This window comes from Cololabis saira, chromosome 7, assembly GCF_033807715.1.
Source record: "Cololabis saira isolate AMF1-May2022 chromosome 7, fColSai1.1, whole genome shotgun sequence".
Classification (NCBI taxonomy): Eukaryota; Metazoa; Chordata; class Actinopteri; order Beloniformes; family Belonidae; genus Cololabis; species Cololabis saira.
In genome coordinates this window covers 8,580,987-8,599,935 of record NC_084593.1, presented here as the reverse complement: position 1 = coordinate 8,599,935, position 18,949 = coordinate 8,580,987, and the positions used below count along the sequence as shown (strand labels likewise).

The 18,949-nt window shown below is 38.7% G+C and overlaps 1 protein-coding gene across 1 annotated transcript in view; it reads left to right on the top strand.

Annotated features, from left to right (window-relative positions):
- The window catches only part of adad1 (adenosine deaminase domain containing 1 (testis-specific)), a 102,627-nt gene extending 84,672 nt beyond the window's left edge, over positions 1 to 17,955 (top strand). Inside the window, exons 5-17 of the mRNA XM_061726491.1 lie at positions 143 to 195; positions 3,749 to 3,934; positions 4,150 to 4,290; positions 4,520 to 4,690; positions 4,959 to 5,030; positions 6,396 to 6,521; positions 7,292 to 7,427; positions 12,292 to 12,462; positions 13,889 to 13,964; positions 14,060 to 14,216; positions 14,967 to 15,201; positions 16,682 to 16,814; positions 17,842 to 17,955. Of these exons, the coding sequence (XP_061582475.1) occupies positions 143 to 195; positions 3,749 to 3,934; positions 4,150 to 4,290; positions 4,520 to 4,690; positions 4,959 to 5,030; positions 6,396 to 6,521; positions 7,292 to 7,427; positions 12,292 to 12,462; positions 13,889 to 13,964; positions 14,060 to 14,216; positions 14,967 to 15,201; positions 16,682 to 16,814; positions 17,842 to 17,955 (1,771 nt within the window). The remainder of the gene's footprint in view (positions 1 to 142; positions 196 to 3,748; positions 3,935 to 4,149; positions 4,291 to 4,519; positions 4,691 to 4,958; positions 5,031 to 6,395; positions 6,522 to 7,291; positions 7,428 to 12,291; positions 12,463 to 13,888; positions 13,965 to 14,059; positions 14,217 to 14,966; positions 15,202 to 16,681; positions 16,815 to 17,841) is intronic.
- Positions 17,956 to 18,949: the final 994 nt, after the last annotated feature.

The following is an 18,949-nucleotide window of genomic DNA, read 5'->3' as shown; positions in this document are numbered from 1 at the left end:
TTTTCTTCTTTTTTGACATTCTTTTTCCCACCAAAGAGCACCTTCGTCACATGATTTCGATGAACCTTCTGAGCACTCTGGACTTTCTTTTTTGTTTAGTACAAAGGAAATTTCATAATTGTATCTCGGTGTGGTGTCCCAGATTTACTCTGGCCGGGGCTGTTGCCTTTGGCATGATGTCCAGTGTAACTCTGAGTGAGTTTCATGGTTGTTGATGTGTCGCAGCAGACCTACATGCACGCACTCACTGCACAGTGGCCCTTCCACCAGGTGAGCTGCATTGGGACAATCAGCTGACTCTGAAGCAACAGCTGATCAATCACTGGGCTGGTGGACAGCAAGCAGAGCAGAAGGCAACTAAAGCCCCTGAAACACGGTGAGGAAAACAGGAATTCGGACCTAAAGGGCTACCGGGGAGATCACTCACATAAAATACTTACCTTTTTTGTCGCAATGCATTTAAGTAACTTAGCTGTGGCTTTTGTTTGAAGGTGTTTCATTTGTGACAACTGGTCAAATAATAAGAACTGAATGAATTCTGAAGTCTGGTCCTGGTCCTTCAAGTGTGGACACCTCACAGCAACTACAACACTTGACAATGTGTGACATAATGCCATAAAGTTTCATAAGATTTGAACGGGGTGGTAGTACAAAGTTGTTTTTGGAGGATTAAAAAGACATCAGTGCAAGGTGGAAAAAGTGGGAAACAAGAAAGTAGACATTTCTGTACAACTGTATCAACGTACAAGACTCTTGAGACCACGTTTATGTAGGAGGGCACTGCCCTGATGTGCCAAATGTCGTCAACAAAAGGCATGACGTATAAAAGGTGCCAGAGGTTAGAAAGGAAGCCCCCTGACATCACACCTCTTCACCACCAACACTGTGGGAAATGAAACAAACACATGAAATGAGACCTAACTGTGGTCAAAGCGTTGATCTATTAATGGGTCAGGAATTGATGTTTTTGTAGGAGTGGGCATATGGGGATTGCCAGACGTTAAAACATTCTTTATGATTTGTCTGTCAGCACTGGTTATGAATCAATAAACTAACATGAAGTTACAAATACATTTCTTTTTTTAGTGTGCTTATAAGTGGTATGTTAATTTACCCCCACCTAGCTGTATTTAGTATTGAAATACTGTGCTAATAAGGCTGGAAGGATACCTAGGCACATTTTAATATACACTATACCTTCAGACACAAAAAAACAAACAAACTAGTCTTTGAAATATGATGTCCACATTTTTTTTACAGTGATATTCGCAATTCATCAAAAAAAATGTTTCAATCAAAGAAAAAAAGTGTTTGAATGCACAAAAAAAAATATTTAAGACTCAAAAAAATGCATTTGAACACTGTTTTTCTTGGATTGGAAATGTTTTCTTTGATAGAAGTGAAGTTTTTTAGTTTGAAGCAACCTTTTTGATTGAAGTAGTGTTTTTTGTGTTTGGGCCATATTATGGATAGGACATTTGTGTCTTTATCATTTAATCAAAAAAGAAGTTGCTTCAAAAAGAAAAAAATATTTTAAATAAAAGAAAATCACTTCAATAAAAAAAACTTTTTCAATCAAAGAAAAAAAGTGTTTGAATGCAAAAAAATATTTTAGACCCAAAAAATTGCATTTGAACACTTTTTTTTTGGACTTAAAATATTTTTTTTTATTGACGCAATCTTTTTTTTGATTAAATAATTAAGACACAAATCTACCTCCATATGTTACTATAGAAAAACAATACAAAACAAAACAGATGCGGTTTATTTAAAAGGGTCGCGCATCGCATTTTACAAACAATCCTCGGTTACTCAACCGCTACAACAGCAGCAGCAGAAATCACACGGTGAGTGCTCACTTTCACGCTTTTAGTTCACATTTACACAAAATACACTCGAGTTTTGTGCTAAATCTTAAAGTGGCATAACGAGCAACTGTTTTGGAGGGGAAAAAAGCATAAACTTCTCGACAGAAGAATTAAAACATGTAATATTTGTCGAAATGGACGCAATTACTTACCCCTCGTTAAGGCTGATTTATGGTTCCGCGTTAAACCGACGCAATGCAAATTATAGTGGGGCGAAATAAAACTAAGATAATTTAGAAAGTTTGGGGATTTATCTATCAAATCTGACGGCGCTGAATTTTCTTTGGTACCACATCAGGATAATTTATATAAATAGATATACATATCTAATATGATTGACAGCAGGGTCAGCCAATGGTTGCCGTTGTCGTTCCGATTTCTGCTGTTTTGCCAAAAAATGCTCCCTAATGGTTTTCTACCTTTTGTAGAGCTACAATTTTTACTGTGTTTTACTCCCTAAACCACGTCCTTTCCCCCCCAATTGGTCCTTGTCACTTGCCAGGCCGTTATTGTAAATAAGAACGTGTTATTAATGACCTGCCTGGTTAAATAAAGGCGAATGACTGGTGTTCTGCCAATTTCTGCTACCTGCCGAGAAATGCTACTTTGTGGTTCTGCGCATGCGCACAGTCGATTTTCAAAGTTTGATTGTCATGCTAAATTAATAATATGGGAGGTTGAGAATAGAGGTTGAGTATTTGATCCTTCAAAATAAACTACCCATGACATGAATCGCATTACACTTTGATAACATTATACCAGGGGTCACCAATCCTGGTCCACGAGGGCCGGAGTCCCTGCAGGTTTTAGATGTTTCCCTGCTTCATTGCACCATGACACAAGTGACTGTGTCATTAACAGAATTGTGCAGCCCTGGATGACAAGCTGAATACGATGATTAATTAGAATCAGGTGTGTTAAAGCAGGGAAACATCTAAAACATGCAGGACACCGGCCCTCGAGGACCAGGGTTGAAGACCCCTGCATTATACGATAAATAGAAAAAAAAACCCAATTATATAGCTTCATTTGATATTCATTCAGTCATTGTAGGGCTGGGCGATTTTGGACAACAATAAAATCCAGATTTTTTTCTCTGAATTGTTTAAAATATTTTATCGTTATTTTTAAAGAAAAATAGCAAACAAATTTCCCTATTGGGAATGAAGTGCAATTGAAAGATACTGTAAATCCTCCTTGACTTTAGTAAAGTGACAACATTTACAATTTTCTTGACCAAACAAAGATGACTAGACGAGCTCTGTCTGTAATGCAGCCAGCTGCAAAAAAGGAAAATCGATTTTCTGATTTTCCTTTTTTTTAACATCGTCTTGATTAATAAATCGGATTTAGATTTAAAATCGATTAATCGCACAGCCTTAAGTCATTGGCCTTTATTTAACCAGGCAGGTCATTAAGAAAACATTCTTATTTACAATGACGGCCTGGCAAGAGACAAGGACCACTTGGGGGGGAAAAGTAAGTGAGCTAGGGAGTAAAACACAGTAAAATTGTAGCTTTACAAAGGTAGGGGCAGTTGTAACGAGAGACTGAAATAAACAACTCAAGTTCTCGTTACAACTGCCCGTAACCAACGGTAACAGAACACTAACTGAAAACTCATCGTCATCAGTAATAACGGCTCGATTCTTGTGAATTCTAACCTACTGAAACTAAACGGTGTCCTGCTAGTGAATGGCCACTACAAGGTAGCATTGTTTGGCAAAGCAGCAGAAATTGGCAGAACACCGCATTCCTGATATGGCTACGTGCCACAAAAAACAATAATTTGGTTCAGAACAGCTTCTCAGACACCAACGTTACTTAAAGCTTCGTCCATTTTCTTTTACACTCTATGGTTTTTGTTCTCTTCTTCCCAGAAATCATACAAGCTTTCAAGATGTTTCCAGCTGGTGGGTCAGGCCGAGGTTCTAGAGGAGCCTGTTATTCAGAAATACTGAAGAAGAATAACACAACAACCTCAAGAGTGAACCAACCAGTGAACCAACCACCGGTGAATTTGATTGTTCAGCGCGGCAAAGATAAGAAAAGAGAATTCAAACCTGGTTAGTTTGAGTATGTGACTCACTTGGACTTGGAGCACGAATTACTTCATCAGTCGTGCCCCCCATAATTGTTTTGTGTTTTATCATCAATCCAGATTATCTTAAAATGGTTCCATTATCTCTTAGTTACTGTTTAAATGCAGAGCAGAATTTTGCGATTGCATGTTTGTGATTTGCATTTTTCTATCCTTTTCTGTGTTTCTGTAAAAATTGAGGTCCTTGGAACAAAGCGAAATTCTCACCCAAAGAGATGATCGAAAGATACAAGAATGGAGATGCACCTGCCATTACTTTGCTTCACCAGCTCGCCCAGATGTTGCAGTATAATCTAGAAATTAAGGAAACAATAGCCACAGGTAAAGCACCTGTATCATTTTTCTGTTAAAATGTTCCATGTTTTCCATGCATTTAACCAAATTTGGTGAAATCCTGTTTTCTATAGCCTATCTGAATAGTCATTTTTTAAGAAATATCTGTGTTTTTTAAATCATTTTGACTGTTTTTAATATGCAAAATAGCTGAAAGAATACGGAACATCAGCCAGAGCAGAGGACATGTCTCCTATCTTGTTCTTTTTGTCCTCAGGAGGTGTACGGGGACTTCATTTTGCTTTTTGTGTGGTGATTGATGGGGTCGAGTATAAGACTGGCTTGGGAATAACGAAGAAGGAGGCCCGTAAGAAGGCGGCACAGCTTGCAGTGGAGGAGTTCCTTCCCACGTTGGACAGTTCTACGTCGGTCCTTCCTGAAGTGGCAGGTCAGATACAGTTGCACCACACGTTCCTCTGTTAATGCTGCTGCAATTTTGATTAAACTAATTTATCTGAGGCAAAGCTACCTTTTTTTTTAAAGCTTTATTCATACCAGATACATAGGTTAAATCTATGAAAGGAGCACTCCTGGAGATGGACGTGTTATAATACACATACAAAATGGAATTGATCGGTTGAAAGAAACTACTGATCAGTCAGGAATGTGTGGTTAATATTCCTACTTATTTCTCCACGCCTACTGTTTCTCTTTAGATCCCCCATCTCCCCTTCCAGATGCAAGGGACTCCTTCGTCTCCAACGTCCAGCCTTGGAGAGCCAGTTTAGGTAAATCTGAATTCTGAGTCACCAGTGGCCTCGCGTACGAAGAATTGCGTAGCTTTCACACTAAAAGATGTATGTCTAAATGCGGCAAAGTACGTCTGCACAGAAATTTTCAGATGCATAAATCCATGCATACCCTTGTTCCTGCGGACATTTCCTCCCTGCAGCGCGCCTGCTGGAGGATTCAGCGTACCCTTCTTTCCTTCCATTGATAACTATGCAAATAAGTATACATTTGTGACGTACAAATAACGATAGAAAACACAAGAGAAACATAGTAAAAAAAGAGTACTTGTGTGAGAGGTGGGTCTATTTAGTGGTATTTCCTCTATAGATTATATGGTTGCAGCCACACGAGCGGCCGTTGCCATCTGAGGAATAACACTTCCCGGCATCCTGCGAGCACATGCGGACGACTTGATATTATCCCAAAGTACATCCAAAAAGTGACTGGCCTTCACGCTTTACGAAAAGACTGTTGCTATACAGGGTTCAAACGTTTTGAAAAAAAACTGGAAAAGTCATGGAATTCGGAAATGTCATTTTCAAGGCCTGGAAAAGTTTTGGAAACATAAGTTCACCCTCAATAAAAAAAACCTCAAAGTGGCAGCTGGCTGGAGGGAGATGGACAGGGAGCTGGAAGTTTCTAATAAGATAATATATAATAATTATAATAATAATAATAATAATAAGATATTTCTTTCTGCCACTTTATTGAGGTTTTTGTAGTGAAATGAGGAGGAATCATAGAGATAACTTCTCATTTCAACTAACTGGATCCGGCGTTCCTCATCCATGACCGTTTCCTCCAGCGCTTTCAACACGAGCAACAGGAAGATAATAGAAGAACATTTAAATATCACAATATCAAGCTTGTTTTCTGTTTAGAAAGTACAAACGTAGGACGATAACAAGTACTCACCCATCTTTTACTTGTCTCTTTACTCTTTTAGGAGTTCTTTTAAGAGTTTCTTTCAGGAGCGCACGGGCGGGTAGTGCGGCGAGAATAGGCTGATTTAGGGTTCCGCGTAAAATCGACAGCATAGCCTACGCGCACCATACGGTGCGCGTAGCCACGTACCCTACGGCATAGGCTCTGCGTTGGTGTAACGCGGACCCATAAATGAGCCTTAAAAAGCGAGTTTCAGCTGTCAATCAAAATAACGTGGGGGGCCCATAACGCTTTCAGTGTGGACAGAGAGCGTCCGATGTCACGCAGTGCGACGCGATAGTTGGACGCTCGCATGCAGTTAGGACAGGCTGTAACGTCACATCGGGCCTCAAGACAAATATTCACACAGGTGATGTATGTAATGAGATCATTTGGAGCTGAAGTAAAGTATTTATGGTTTTGTTTAACATTTTTAGAAAGAAAGCGTCACGTAAACCTCCAGCTCCTTCATGCGGTCAAGGATCGGCTCACTCAGCTGCTGAGCAAAAACCCTGAGTTCTCCGACTGTGCCGGCACCACGGCCGCGTTCATCGTCCAGACTTGTAAGTGAACTCTCCCCACTACAAAAACAAGTGCATGTAAATAACTACTTGTAAAACCAGCTATCGTACAAAATTAATTATGTTCACATTGTACATTGGTAGAAAAAACAAAACAGTAAAATAAGCTGAGAACATGGTCATTTAGTTTTGGGATGAAAAACAATGTTCTACTTATAAAGTATAATTTTTCTCAGAGGTGCTGAAAAATGTGATTATGGTTGTGTCTTGTGTATCATTTATGAAGTATACCCTGCTTAAAAACAGCAAGCTTAAAGTATAATAGGAACAAATGAATGCATAAGGACAAACTGAAGTAAGACGGTCCATGCAAAGAAAAATAAAGCATAACTACAATGATTAAGTTGTTGGCATCTAACTTTTGAACAGTCGTTTTGTTATCAATTACTGGAAGCTAGAGTAAGTTGATACTTGTACTTTTGAGTCACCATCCATTTATCTATTTGTGTATTTGTTTATTTAGAAAGATGGATAAATATCCTGGTAACCATCCTCAGGAAAGGATGTAATCTCACCTTATTTTATTTCTGTGTTTTTTGGAGCGTCAGTTTTTTTGTTTTTCACATCTAATTTTTTACAAAATGATCCCAACAATATTATTTGTGGCTGTTGTCGTGTGGTGTGAACAGTTTTTAAACTGCTCTTCACGGTTATTGTAGTTCTCTTGAGGTGGACGGTGTTTGTCTTGTCCTGATAAATAAAGACCGATACATTTGATAAATACAGTACTTAACGTTTGTATTTCCGACCAGCTCTTCCTCAAGCCACTGGATGTGAGGTGGTTGCTCTCGGCACGGGAAACTTCAATGCAAAAGAATGCGTTGAATCCAATGGGCGGATTGTGCACGATTCCCATGCAGTTGTTGCTGCCAGGAGGTCTCTGATGAGGTTGGTAACCTGCTCCTACTTTTAAACAGTTTTTCATACAAATAATACGCTACAACATGCTTTATTTATCTTTTTATTTATGATGGTGAATTCCCCAAAACACAACTTGAAGAAGACTAATAGTTTCATTCTTTGCTTTACTAATTACCGTATTTTCTGGACTATAAGCCGCATCCGCTCTATTTTAAAAAAAAAAAAAAAAAAAAAAAAAAAAAGACATGCAAGCCACGGATATTTATGTTGTTAGATTAGATATTTACTACATGTACAGAAGGATTTTGAACTGTAAATGATGTACATGTACAGGACTGTCTCAGAAAATTTGAATATTGTGATAAAGTTCTTTTATTTTCTGTAATGCAATTTAAAAAAAAAAAAAAAAAAAAAAAAGTCATACATTCTGGATTCATTACAAATCAACTGAAATATTGCAAGCCTTTTATTATTTTAATATTGCTGATAATGGCTTACAGTTTAAGATTAAGATTCCCAGAATATTGTAATTTTTTGAGATAGGATATTTGAGTTTTCTTAAGCTGTAAGCCATGATCAGCATTATAGAATAAATAAAAGGCTTGCAATATATTAGTTGATTTGTAATGAATCCAGAAAGTATGACATTTTAGTTTTTGTAATTGCATTACAGAAAATCACAATATTCACATTTTCTGAGACAGTCCTGTTTGTACCTAAATAGATCCTTTCCAAACAGGGTCTTTTAAAACGGCAGCAACTTTGCTGATTAAAACGGGACAGAACCAATAGAAAATAACCAGTATTTATTTATCTGTTTCGAAATCTGCTTTTACCTACTTCTATCTGCTAAAGAAGAAGTGGCGTATTCTTCTTTGCATTTATTTTGTCTTAGTGTTGATTAGTGTTGTCCCGATCGATCGGGTGGCCGATCGATCGGGCCCGGTCACGTCATTTTCAAAAGATCGGGATCGGCCAAAAAAGTATCGGGACATACTGTTATGGCTCGGCCGGCTGGTTTCCGACTCCGCGACCCGGTAGCGCTGGGAGCGCGGAGTCGGCGCAGCGGCCAGAAGAGCCGGGCGGCTCTGCTCTGAGCCCCAGCTGCAGCTCAGAGCGGCTCCAGCAGCTCCAGGCCAGTTCGTCTTATTTGTTTGCTTTGCTCTGTGCCTATGTTTTAACATATATTAATTATTTAATCGTTTTATAATTGCATTTAACAATACAGACAGTTGATGTGTGTTTATTGTAAGATTTTGGGCAGCGCCGGCGGCTGAAGAATCGTTTGTGCTGGTGGGGAAAGAAGCGTGGCTAACAGAGAGCTAACAGCAGCTAGGCTACGCTCAGATAAACGGTCTGAAAGTTTTAAAAACAAAGAAAAGCTGTCGGAGAAAAGTGACTGTAGTGTTATGTAAATGATTATCCGTCACTCGTAAATCATCTTTTGGTCCACTTTATTGACTCGGTAACAACACAGGGATGACGGACTGCTATTTTGCAGGCTGGTGTTACGGTCTAAAGGGTCCGTGTCTGAACAACCACAATTGGTTCCTACGCTCTGCGTGACATCAGCACAACACAGTGACAGAAAACTATAACAGCCACAATTAATATCTGCTGCTATTCATTTCATGCTGTTGAGAATTCTGCACTACGGTTAAGCCAAAATGTATTTTCATTTTCTTATTGATTGTGAGTTTGACTGGATGTCATTCAACTTTTAAACCTCGTAAGTAAACTACCTCCTTTTGAAGTGAAATTGATTTATTTTTGTTATTTTACTATTCTGAACTTTTTGTTTTAGTTTACAATTTCATGTTTCTACATTTTGTGGCACCAGAGCTGATAAGCTTTGTTTTGATCCAATGATGCAGTCAGTGAAAAAACAAAAATATGTCCATGTTGGAGAGAATTGACAATACAGTTTTTTACTTAATTTACTTTACTTTTTTTTACTTTACTTTTTTACTTAATTCTTTGCCAAAATGTATCTGATTGGGAAAAAGTATCGGAAATGTATCGGGAGCCAAAAAAAGTGATCGGATCGGGAAAAATCGGGATCGGCAGATACTCAAACTCAAGTGATCGGGATCGGATCGGGAGCTAAAAAATCCTGATCGGGACAACCCTAGTGTTGATTCTAATTCCAGTTAGAGCGCCCCGAGCGGTGGAAGAAAAATCGACAGAATAGCCGCACCTTTGTATAAGCCGCATGGTTGAAAACCTATGGAAAAAGTAGCGGCTTATAGTCCAGAAAATACAGTATTAATTTTAGAGATTTAAAACATAAAAAACAAACACACAAAATGAACAAGAAGGTATAACATTTCTTCAACTGCAACAAACTAAAAGAAGTGAAATGTTGTTTGAGGAGTAAACACAAAGGGGAAATGCCAGGCTATTAGGCATGCATGAACTATAAATGAACCAGATGCTCTTATGACAGTCCTTAAGATTTCAAACACGTTTTCTTTGCAGTTCTGTTTAAAACTGAAGACGGTCATCTAGCTGAGTTTACCAGTTATGAAGAGAACCTGCCTCAAGTCATTTATTTCAGTTGCAGTGCAATTTTAAAGTTGTATTTCCTCCCTGCCTTTCTGCCCACTCAGCGTCTAACGCGTGTACGACTGAATGTCAAGTAACAGAAAGTGCATTATTTCCGCTCAGTAACGATACTGACTGGGAGAAAGCACCGTGTAGATGTTATGTGGTCTAAAGTGTGACCTTTGGGATAAATTAAGATATTAAAAGTGCCAACAGTCCTGGAAACATGCCATCTGAACTGGTAGTTTCCTTGGAGGGGGTCAAGCCTGAGTGTTGCATTTGCAGGCGTATGGAAAGTTTTTGTTTTACATACCAGTAAGACGGAAAAGTACAACGATAGGTGATTGAAGGGTGCCACTTTATCCAAAAATCTGAAAGTTAACTGGATTTATTTTATGTTATTTTTAGGTATGTTAAATGTGTTTGAGGGCATTGGTCTTTTTGTGACTTTGCAAGGTACCGAAGTGTAATTTACAAATTAACCTGTGGATGTCAGTGATTTAAAGTGTAGGAGCGAGAAACAGCAGTAGGAACACTTTAGTTTTAAATTAATGTGCACATTTAGATCTGACTCAGCATATTTTTGTACCTAAAAGGAATATTCTGAAGGGGGAAAAAAACCCTGTCCTTATTACCATACCGACCTGAATATAAGATAAATCCATTTATATTTTTAGAGCCTGTTCAGACTGCAGGAAAAAGTGTCCCAAATCAGATTCTTGGGGGGTCAAGGGACCAGGTCAGAATTCGTCACTCAAATCTGTGCCCGGATCAGATTTTTGTGAATTGGATTTAGATCACTTCCATATGTGGTCCTGAATCAGACCCAGGTCAATGTGGCCGCAGTGTGAACAACCAAGAAGGATTGGATGTGACTTTTACGTCAATCTACATCCACATTTGTCACAATTATGTGCCGGCGAGTAGGAACGGACCGTACAATTTATAAAAAAAAAAAAAAAAAAAAAAAAAAAAAAAAAAAAAAAAAAAAAAAAAAAAAACCTTCACTAGGCCTACAGTACGAAGGGGAGAACAGTGATGGAGCAAGTCAGTAAAGGGAGAGTGAGGTGTTAGATCTCATTAGTAAATGGGGAGAGACTTCAATTCAGGCAAAACTAGAAGGATCGTACCGTAACCGCTACGAAATGGAAGGAGGAGGACACGGGAGAATGTGGCCAAAGGAAGGCGAAGAGCCTTAAAACTAAATTTTAAGAAGGGATTTAATGTTATGGTCGCCTTGACACAAACATTTTGAAATAAAAGCAAAAATTCTTACTTCCCTCCATAACCTCCCCAGCTTTAGTGCAACGGTGTTGCGTTGCTGCGTCTGACGTCTTTTATTGTTCCCTTTACGCATGCGGGTCAGTTCGAAACCGCAACGGTTCACACTGGAATCTGATGTAGGCCACATTTTAAAAGGTAACGTGAACAGCCAAACTCTTTTGATTAGTCTTGATTAATTTTGTTGCTCTGACCACTACTTTAATTTAATTCTGAAGAATTTGGTGTCTTATTATATATACGGTATACTTATTTCAACAGCAAACTACGGTGGCCGAGACCCGCCATTGCTGAAAATAAATAACACTGCAAACAGAAACAAACACTTAGCAAATAAAAGAAACCCTGAAAATATAAAAAAACGACGCAAATAAAAAAGCCACAACGGAAGTGAATTACTGGGGACTATTTTTGCCGATGCACCTGTGTTTTTATGGCCTAACACATTAAAAATTACACGTAGTGACGTTGACCACTAACCTTTTCACTTATTTTCTCGTCCGTTGTTCTTCTTATTCCTCGCTCTTCTTATTTCTTCCTTTTCACTTACGTCCTCGTCGTCTTCTTCTTCTCCTCTCACGTAAAAAAACACCGGTGCATCAGCAAAAATAGTCCTGGGTAATTCACTTCCGTTGTGGCTTTTTTATTTGCGTTGTTTTTTTTAATTTGCAACGTTTCTTTTATTTGCAGCGGCGTTTGTTTTTATTTGCAGCTTTTCTTTTATTCGCAAAGTGTTTATTTTATTTGCAGATGCGTTTCTGTTTATTTGCAGCGTTTCTTTAATTTGCAGCGGCATTTGTTTCTGTTTGCAGCGTTACTTTTATTTTCAGCAATGACGGGTCTCGGCCACCGTAGCAAACACAATGATTATTGCAGCAATGTGTTTAAAGAATTGAATTCCCTTAAGGGATTAAAAAATCGTGTATTAATTTTAACGTTTCTAGAAGTCTTCTGGATTATCGATGTTTTTCGGTGTGCAGAGGAGATGAAGGACTTTGATTCAAACAGTGCAGGTCTTCATATACGCAACTGCACGTTGTGTCTGGTTCTTGTGTTCTGTTTCCAGGTATCTGTATCGGCACCTGCTGATGTTTTACAGCAAAAACACCAGTCTGGCTGAAAAGTCCATCTTCCAGTACAACAGCGATAGAAGTCTCCTCACGCTGAAGAGCGGCTTCAGCCTTCACCTCTACATGAACCTCCTGCCAAAGGGGGCCAATCAAGTCCCCTCCAAACTGTACGTTTGTTTCCTCGCCTCTTAACTTATGCTCACAGCTGTTGCTCTCATGAGTACTGGATCAGTTATGTCTGTATTTTTTAGGCCTGAAGTAAGTGAAAACTCCTGACACATGGGCTAATTTTAATGGTTCTGCTGAATGAAGCTCACATTTTCAACTGATGATGGTGGTCGCATAAATCTCATATTGTTACATTAAAGATATTAAAGCATGCTTTGCACTTGTAGCTTTGATTCGGCTGAAGAACAGAACTTCTAATCATTTTCATGTTGAATAAAAGCCACACTCTTCTCACTTCCTGTACTCTGCACCAAATGTAAGACACTTTTCTTTGATGAAGGGGAAAAAGATAACAGGAACCAGCAGATTGTCATGAACAGGCTTTGCCATTGTCTCATCTTTTCGTGCTGTTCCTCGTGTGTGCACAGCATGCTTAGTCCTACAAAATGCTCAGTTTAGGTAAAAAGCAGTGGCGAGCATGTACTGCAGCTCACTTTGTCCTATTCGTAAAAGCTGCTCCAAGTTTACGGTCAAGATTTAAGTCTTGAGTCAATGGGATTAGTAATATCTGTAGGTTGTAAGATTTCCCTGACCTTTCTTCTACAGTGGTATCATACAGGCAGTACTGGAGTTGAGGGGGGATGAGGGGGGATGGCATCCCCCCCTGAAATAAAAACGGTCAAAATCATCCCCCCTGTAAAACTGCCATCCCTCCTTTCCATCCCTTATGTCATTTCATCAATGAATGTGGTTTTACTGCTATTTCAACATTTAGAGTCATCACCAGAAAAATAACACCAGAAAAATAACTTATTTGACAATTTTCACCTGTTTCAAGTAAATTTTCACTTGAAATAAGTAGAAAAATCTTCCAGTGGGCCAATATTTATCTTATTACAAGCAAAAAAATCTTGTTCCACTGGCAGATTTTTCTACTTATTTCAAGTGAAAATCTACTTGAAACAGGTGAGAAATTGTTGTTTTTTCCAGTGATGAGTCTTGTTGTAAGTGTAATGAGATTCTTTTACTAAAATGAGACATTTTAACTAAGAAATAAGATAAATATTCTTGTTAAGATTGTGAGTTTTTGCAGTGATCCATTTTACTTATCCTGTGAAGGACAGAGTCATATTGATAAGTTCAGAAAACTGTTTTTTATTGTTGTTTTGATGTATTTGATGTAAGCCCAGTGGATATTTAAAGCTTACAGAAGGCTGCATTTAACTGCTGCTATGTCATTCCTGCAGTATTTCTGCAGGTGTTTTGGTCACTGCTATTATTTGTAATATATTATATTATTTGTAATCAGCACAAATGATCTGTCCCCATATGATAAAATCCACCATCCCCCCTGATTTTTATTTTTTTTTTACAACTCAAGTACTGCATACAGGTAAATGTAATTGAGCTCTTTGCTGTGTTTAGGCATCTGAACCCTCAGTCGGTGTCGGCATGGCAACACAACAAAGACATCAGCCTGCACCTGTTGGTGGCGGGCAAGGTAAGGTGCCGCAACGCTCACTTCTGGGAATGCAGATGTCGGATGTAGTATCGTTGTTTAACCACACACTGTTTCTTTCTCCTCCTATGTCAAAGGTGTTCCCATGTTTGTCATCGTCCGTTGATCATTTTGCTTTCAAGATGGCCAGTATGTCGACCACAGACAAGCTCACTCAGTGGCAGGTGCTGGGATACCAGGGAGCCTTGCTCAGCCACTTCATTGAGCCCGTTTATGTCCAGAGCATCCTCATAGGCAAGTTATGACCTTTTTATTTTCCCCTCGTCCGTCATCTACAAATGCAGGAAAAAACAAACAAAAAAAAGTATTTTGATCAATGCTGTGAACAAACTAGCCAACGCTTGCAGTTACACTGTTCAGTACATTTGTTGTGGTTTTCTTCCACTTTACTTTGTTATCCTTTTTAAAATTAAGCAATGCAGCAATGATGACATTTCTCTAGTCAAGAAACTCAGCAGGAAATTTAAAATCCCATATTCTTGATCCTAAAGTCTGGATACTGGGAGATATCAGTTTGTTAAACATGACTTATCATAAAAAGTACTTAATTCTGCTTGCAGACGCCGCGGCAAAAACTTTTATTCTAAAAAACTGGAAATCAGAAAAAACCCCAGCACCCAAACAGTGGATCAATGAACTTGAATCATATAGTAAAAAATACTGTATTCCGTTAGAAAAAAACCTAGACTTTGACCTTATTTGGGGACCCTTTTTGGATTTTTTGCCTTTATTGGACTAATGATCTGAATCATCTACTATATTAATGAATGTGCTTATGCAGGACTTGATTATTTACTTTATTATTTATTTTTTCCAGTATTGATAGGCATATTTGAAAAGAAGTTAAATGATTTTGAATGATGTAATTTATTGACCATATGAGAGAGGGAAGGGGAGAGGGGTGTGTTGTTGTATTTAGGGAGAAGGATGCAAAATAAACTGGCTACAATAATTATGCGAGTTCATCCAGATGTGTTGTTACAGGCGACTCCTGCTGCAGTGAAATCCGTGGCGTGGAGTTCTCGGTGAGCGAGCGAGTGGAGGGAATCACGCCTCAGCTCCCCATGTTCTACTGCATGATGAGGCCTCACATCGGCCTGGTGCCCTCGGTGGCCACGTACGGCTCCGGTAGTCCCCAGCACACCAGGGGGCTCAACTGGAGCGACGGAGACGGCTCCGTGGAAGTCGTGGACGGCCTTGAGGGCAAGACCGTAGAAGAGTAAGGATGTTTGCACAGAAAGACGAGAGAAGGTTGTGGTTATGTGTTGTCGCGTTAGCACAAAGTTCACAAAATGAAAAAAGAAATAACACTGAAGTCACATTTTATGGTGTGGAACATGCTATTACATGGGTGTAAAATAATTATATTTCCTAGATTTTAATGCACATTTTATTTTTTATTCATATTTTGATCATCTCTTAATGATTTTAATATACAGGGGAAGTGTGTGTACACAAAGTTGGAGTTATAGTCTTCTATTCAGAAGTTAATATTAAAGGGACAAGGGATCCAGTTTCATAAATGAGCTGTTGTGAAAAATGAATTTTTATTTATGTATTTATTTATTGGGGGGTGGGGACTTTAAATTATGCCATTGATAATTATTACCAGCAGTCTCAGACTGTTGGTATTCTTTCATCTTGCTGAGGGCTATAAGTGTAAGGAGGTACTGTAACTACAACAGGAGTGACACTTTTGCTCAGTTTTCATCGGGTTGCAACATCCCCACAATGTTATTTATTGGGACTAGTCTGGGTATCATAGCATTTTATTGATACAAGCATTAATACAAGTATTGCTTTTCATTACCAGTATATTATTTTTAGCAATATTACTCAACAAAAGGCGAAGCAGACAGATAAAAACTTGTGAAATGTTATCAGAGTTGGAATTTCAAACAGTGATTTAAAAGATTTTTTTCCCCATCATTGGTTCCATGATTACATTTGGACAGAAACACAGTAAGCAGAAGGACTTAATTAATTTTCGGTGCTCATTGCACAGTAAATTGAACCATATGAATTGGTACCACAATTTTGAACTGAAAGAAAACCTCAATATTTTCGGCTGACCATCTTCACTATGACTTCAGCCAGTATTTAAAATCTAAAGTATTTCCGGCAAACAGACTTGTTTTATATGTAAAGTGTAAAAGTTTATAAGCGTATCATCCCTACAGTCCAAAGTTTTAACCACAAGCAGTTCCAATGATCAGCTACATGTGGTTGTGTAGTCAAGTCAAGTCTAATTGACATGAGTTTTCTCATATTTAATGCATTTATGTTAAATGAACACTGATTAGGAGATATTTGTCACATAGCTTAAAGGTATTTTGGTGCCAACCAGTTTGGGAGCAGTAAAAGTTTCTCCTGCTCTCATTGCTTGCCAGTAGTTGAACAGATTAGTAGACTGTTGCAGATTTCAGTGATTATCAATCTAGAATATGCAAATTTGCTCCCCCCAAAAAAAAAAGAAATGCACACAAAAACAGTCTTCATGGTGCCACTTTGTGTGTACAGAGTAGGTTAATGTGGCCTCTGAACTGAGCTACTAGTAAATGTAATTGGCAGATTATCACGTAAAACCTTTGGAAGATTTAATAACATTTCTTCACTAGCTCTCTAGGGATGTCCCTCGTCTTCTGTCTTTGTCTTTGCTCGTATCTGACCTAAAGAGAAACCCTATTTCCTTGTTGTAGATCTCCATTTAAGAGCGGGTCTGCTCTGGCGAGCCGTCTGTGCAAAGCAGCAATGGTGCACCGCTTCAAGTTGGTGGCCAAAGAAGCCAAGAGGCCGGACCTGCTGGCCACAAGCTCCTACAGAGAAGCAAAGGTATGAAAATCAGTGTCTCCACTAGAACCGCCCTGTTGCTCGTGATGAACCACAAAGTTATTCTTTTAAACACCGAAGAGAAGTCGGTCGTGATCAGTTTTGTCTGAGTCATTGTGGTTCATTCAAAGTTGTTCAAAATCCCCACAGCGGACAGGAAACTGGTACTAAAACTGAAAACTTTTACCTGAAGTGTAATATATGGTGGCCGAGACCCGCCATTGCTGAAAATAAAAGTAACGCTGCAAACGGAAACAAATGCCGCTGCAAAAAAAATAAACGCTTAGAAAATAAAATAAACGCTGCAAACAAAAAGAAACGCCGCTGCAAATAAAATAAACGCTTAGCAAATAAAATAAACGCTGCAAACAAAATGAAACGCTGCTGCAAATAAAAGAAACGCTGCAAATATAAAGAAACCCCGCTGCAAATAAAATAAAAATTACGACGCAAATAAAAAAGCCACAACGGAAGTGAATTACCAGGGACTATTTTTGCTGATGCACCGATGTTGCACATTAAAAATTACACGTAGCGACGTTGAACACTAACCTTTTCATTTATTTTCTCATTCGACGTTGTTCTTATTCCTCGCTCTTCTTATTTCTTCCTTTTCACTTACGTCCTCTTCGTCTTCTTCTTCTCCTCTCACATAAAAAACACCGGTGCATCAGCAAAAATAGTCCCCGGTAATTAACTTCCGTTGTGGCTTTTTTTATTTGCATGTTTTTTTTTTATTTGCAGCGTTTATTTTATTTGCAGCTGCGTTTCTTTTTATTTGCAGCGTTTCTTTAATTTGCAGCTGCTTTTCTTTTTATTTGCAGCGTTTCTTTAATTTTCAGCAATGGCTGGTCTCGGCCACCGTAGTATTAGACTATTTGCCCTGTGATGGCTAGTTGTCAGTCCCAAGAGTCTGAGGGACAGCAGGCATAGCAGAACTGATATTCATATTTGCAAATTTAATTTGATTAATATTTTGTCAATATGTCTGAATGTCTTCTAACATGTGTGTTGTTGTGTGTCTGTGAAGAGGATGGCGAAGCCGTACCAGGAGGCCAAGAGCATGCTCCGCGCGTACTTGTCTCAGCAAGGCTTCGGCTCCTGGCTGGAGAAAGTTTCCGTCAGTGACAATTTCAGCATGTGAATAAAAGCACGTTACCAGGAAAAGCTAAGGTCAAATGATCTCCATTAAGATTTACTTCAGAGTTGTGGGACGAGGCTATCCCGGTGGAAGTTTCTGTTGTGGTTTCTGAAAAGAAAAACCAATATCAGTCTCTTTTTTTTTTTAAGGAGGAAGTTCAAATGTAACTTTTGCATTTCAAATGTTACTTCCTTCAATTCCTATACTAATATTTATGTATGTTTACATAATTTGTTGCATTTCCAGTGTTGGTAGTTTGGCCAGTTACCTTTGTTATTAATGCTGAAAAGTATTTGAAGTTGTAATTGTCACAAAATAGTTTTGTTCTAGTTTGTATTTACACGGCGCTGGAACAAAGCGGATCAAACCAATCACAAAATGTTATTTAATAAAGAGATTTTCAAGCTTTAAAGGAAATTAAGAAATTATTTAAAAAATGTTAAAAATTAAACGTAGCAGGGCGCTGCGAGAGTCTTATTATCAGGAGAGGAAAAGTGAACGGAGCAAAGTAGTTTCAGGTGAGCTGATCTACTCCAGCCATAGCAACTGTTGTCTGGTACCAGAAGTGAGAGGACTGTTATGACTCAACCGTCTTGAGTCACAGCGTAAAATGGAGACTGAGTTAAAGTTAAACCCAAATAAATTTGTTATAGAAAGTTGGAAAATGCTGGTAAAGTACTGCAAAACGCTGCAGCGTGGGTTGACTCAACATGATGGAACATGGTTTAACCAGCAATGCATGCTGGTTAGAACTCTTGTTTAACTCTCACTGGTTGTGAGTTTAATGGGGGGGGGGTCAGGTATTTCTGTCACGTACCTTCAGGGCCACAAACACATCAGTGTCCCGTTGGCAAACCTGCATCCTGGAATTCGTAAATGTTTTTTTTTTTTGGTGCTTGAACCAACCCTGAACATTTTTGCAGATTTACTTTGTCACACTCTCCAGCAACATGGCAACATAATTCCTCAGGAACCATCACCTCCCAATCGGGCAGTT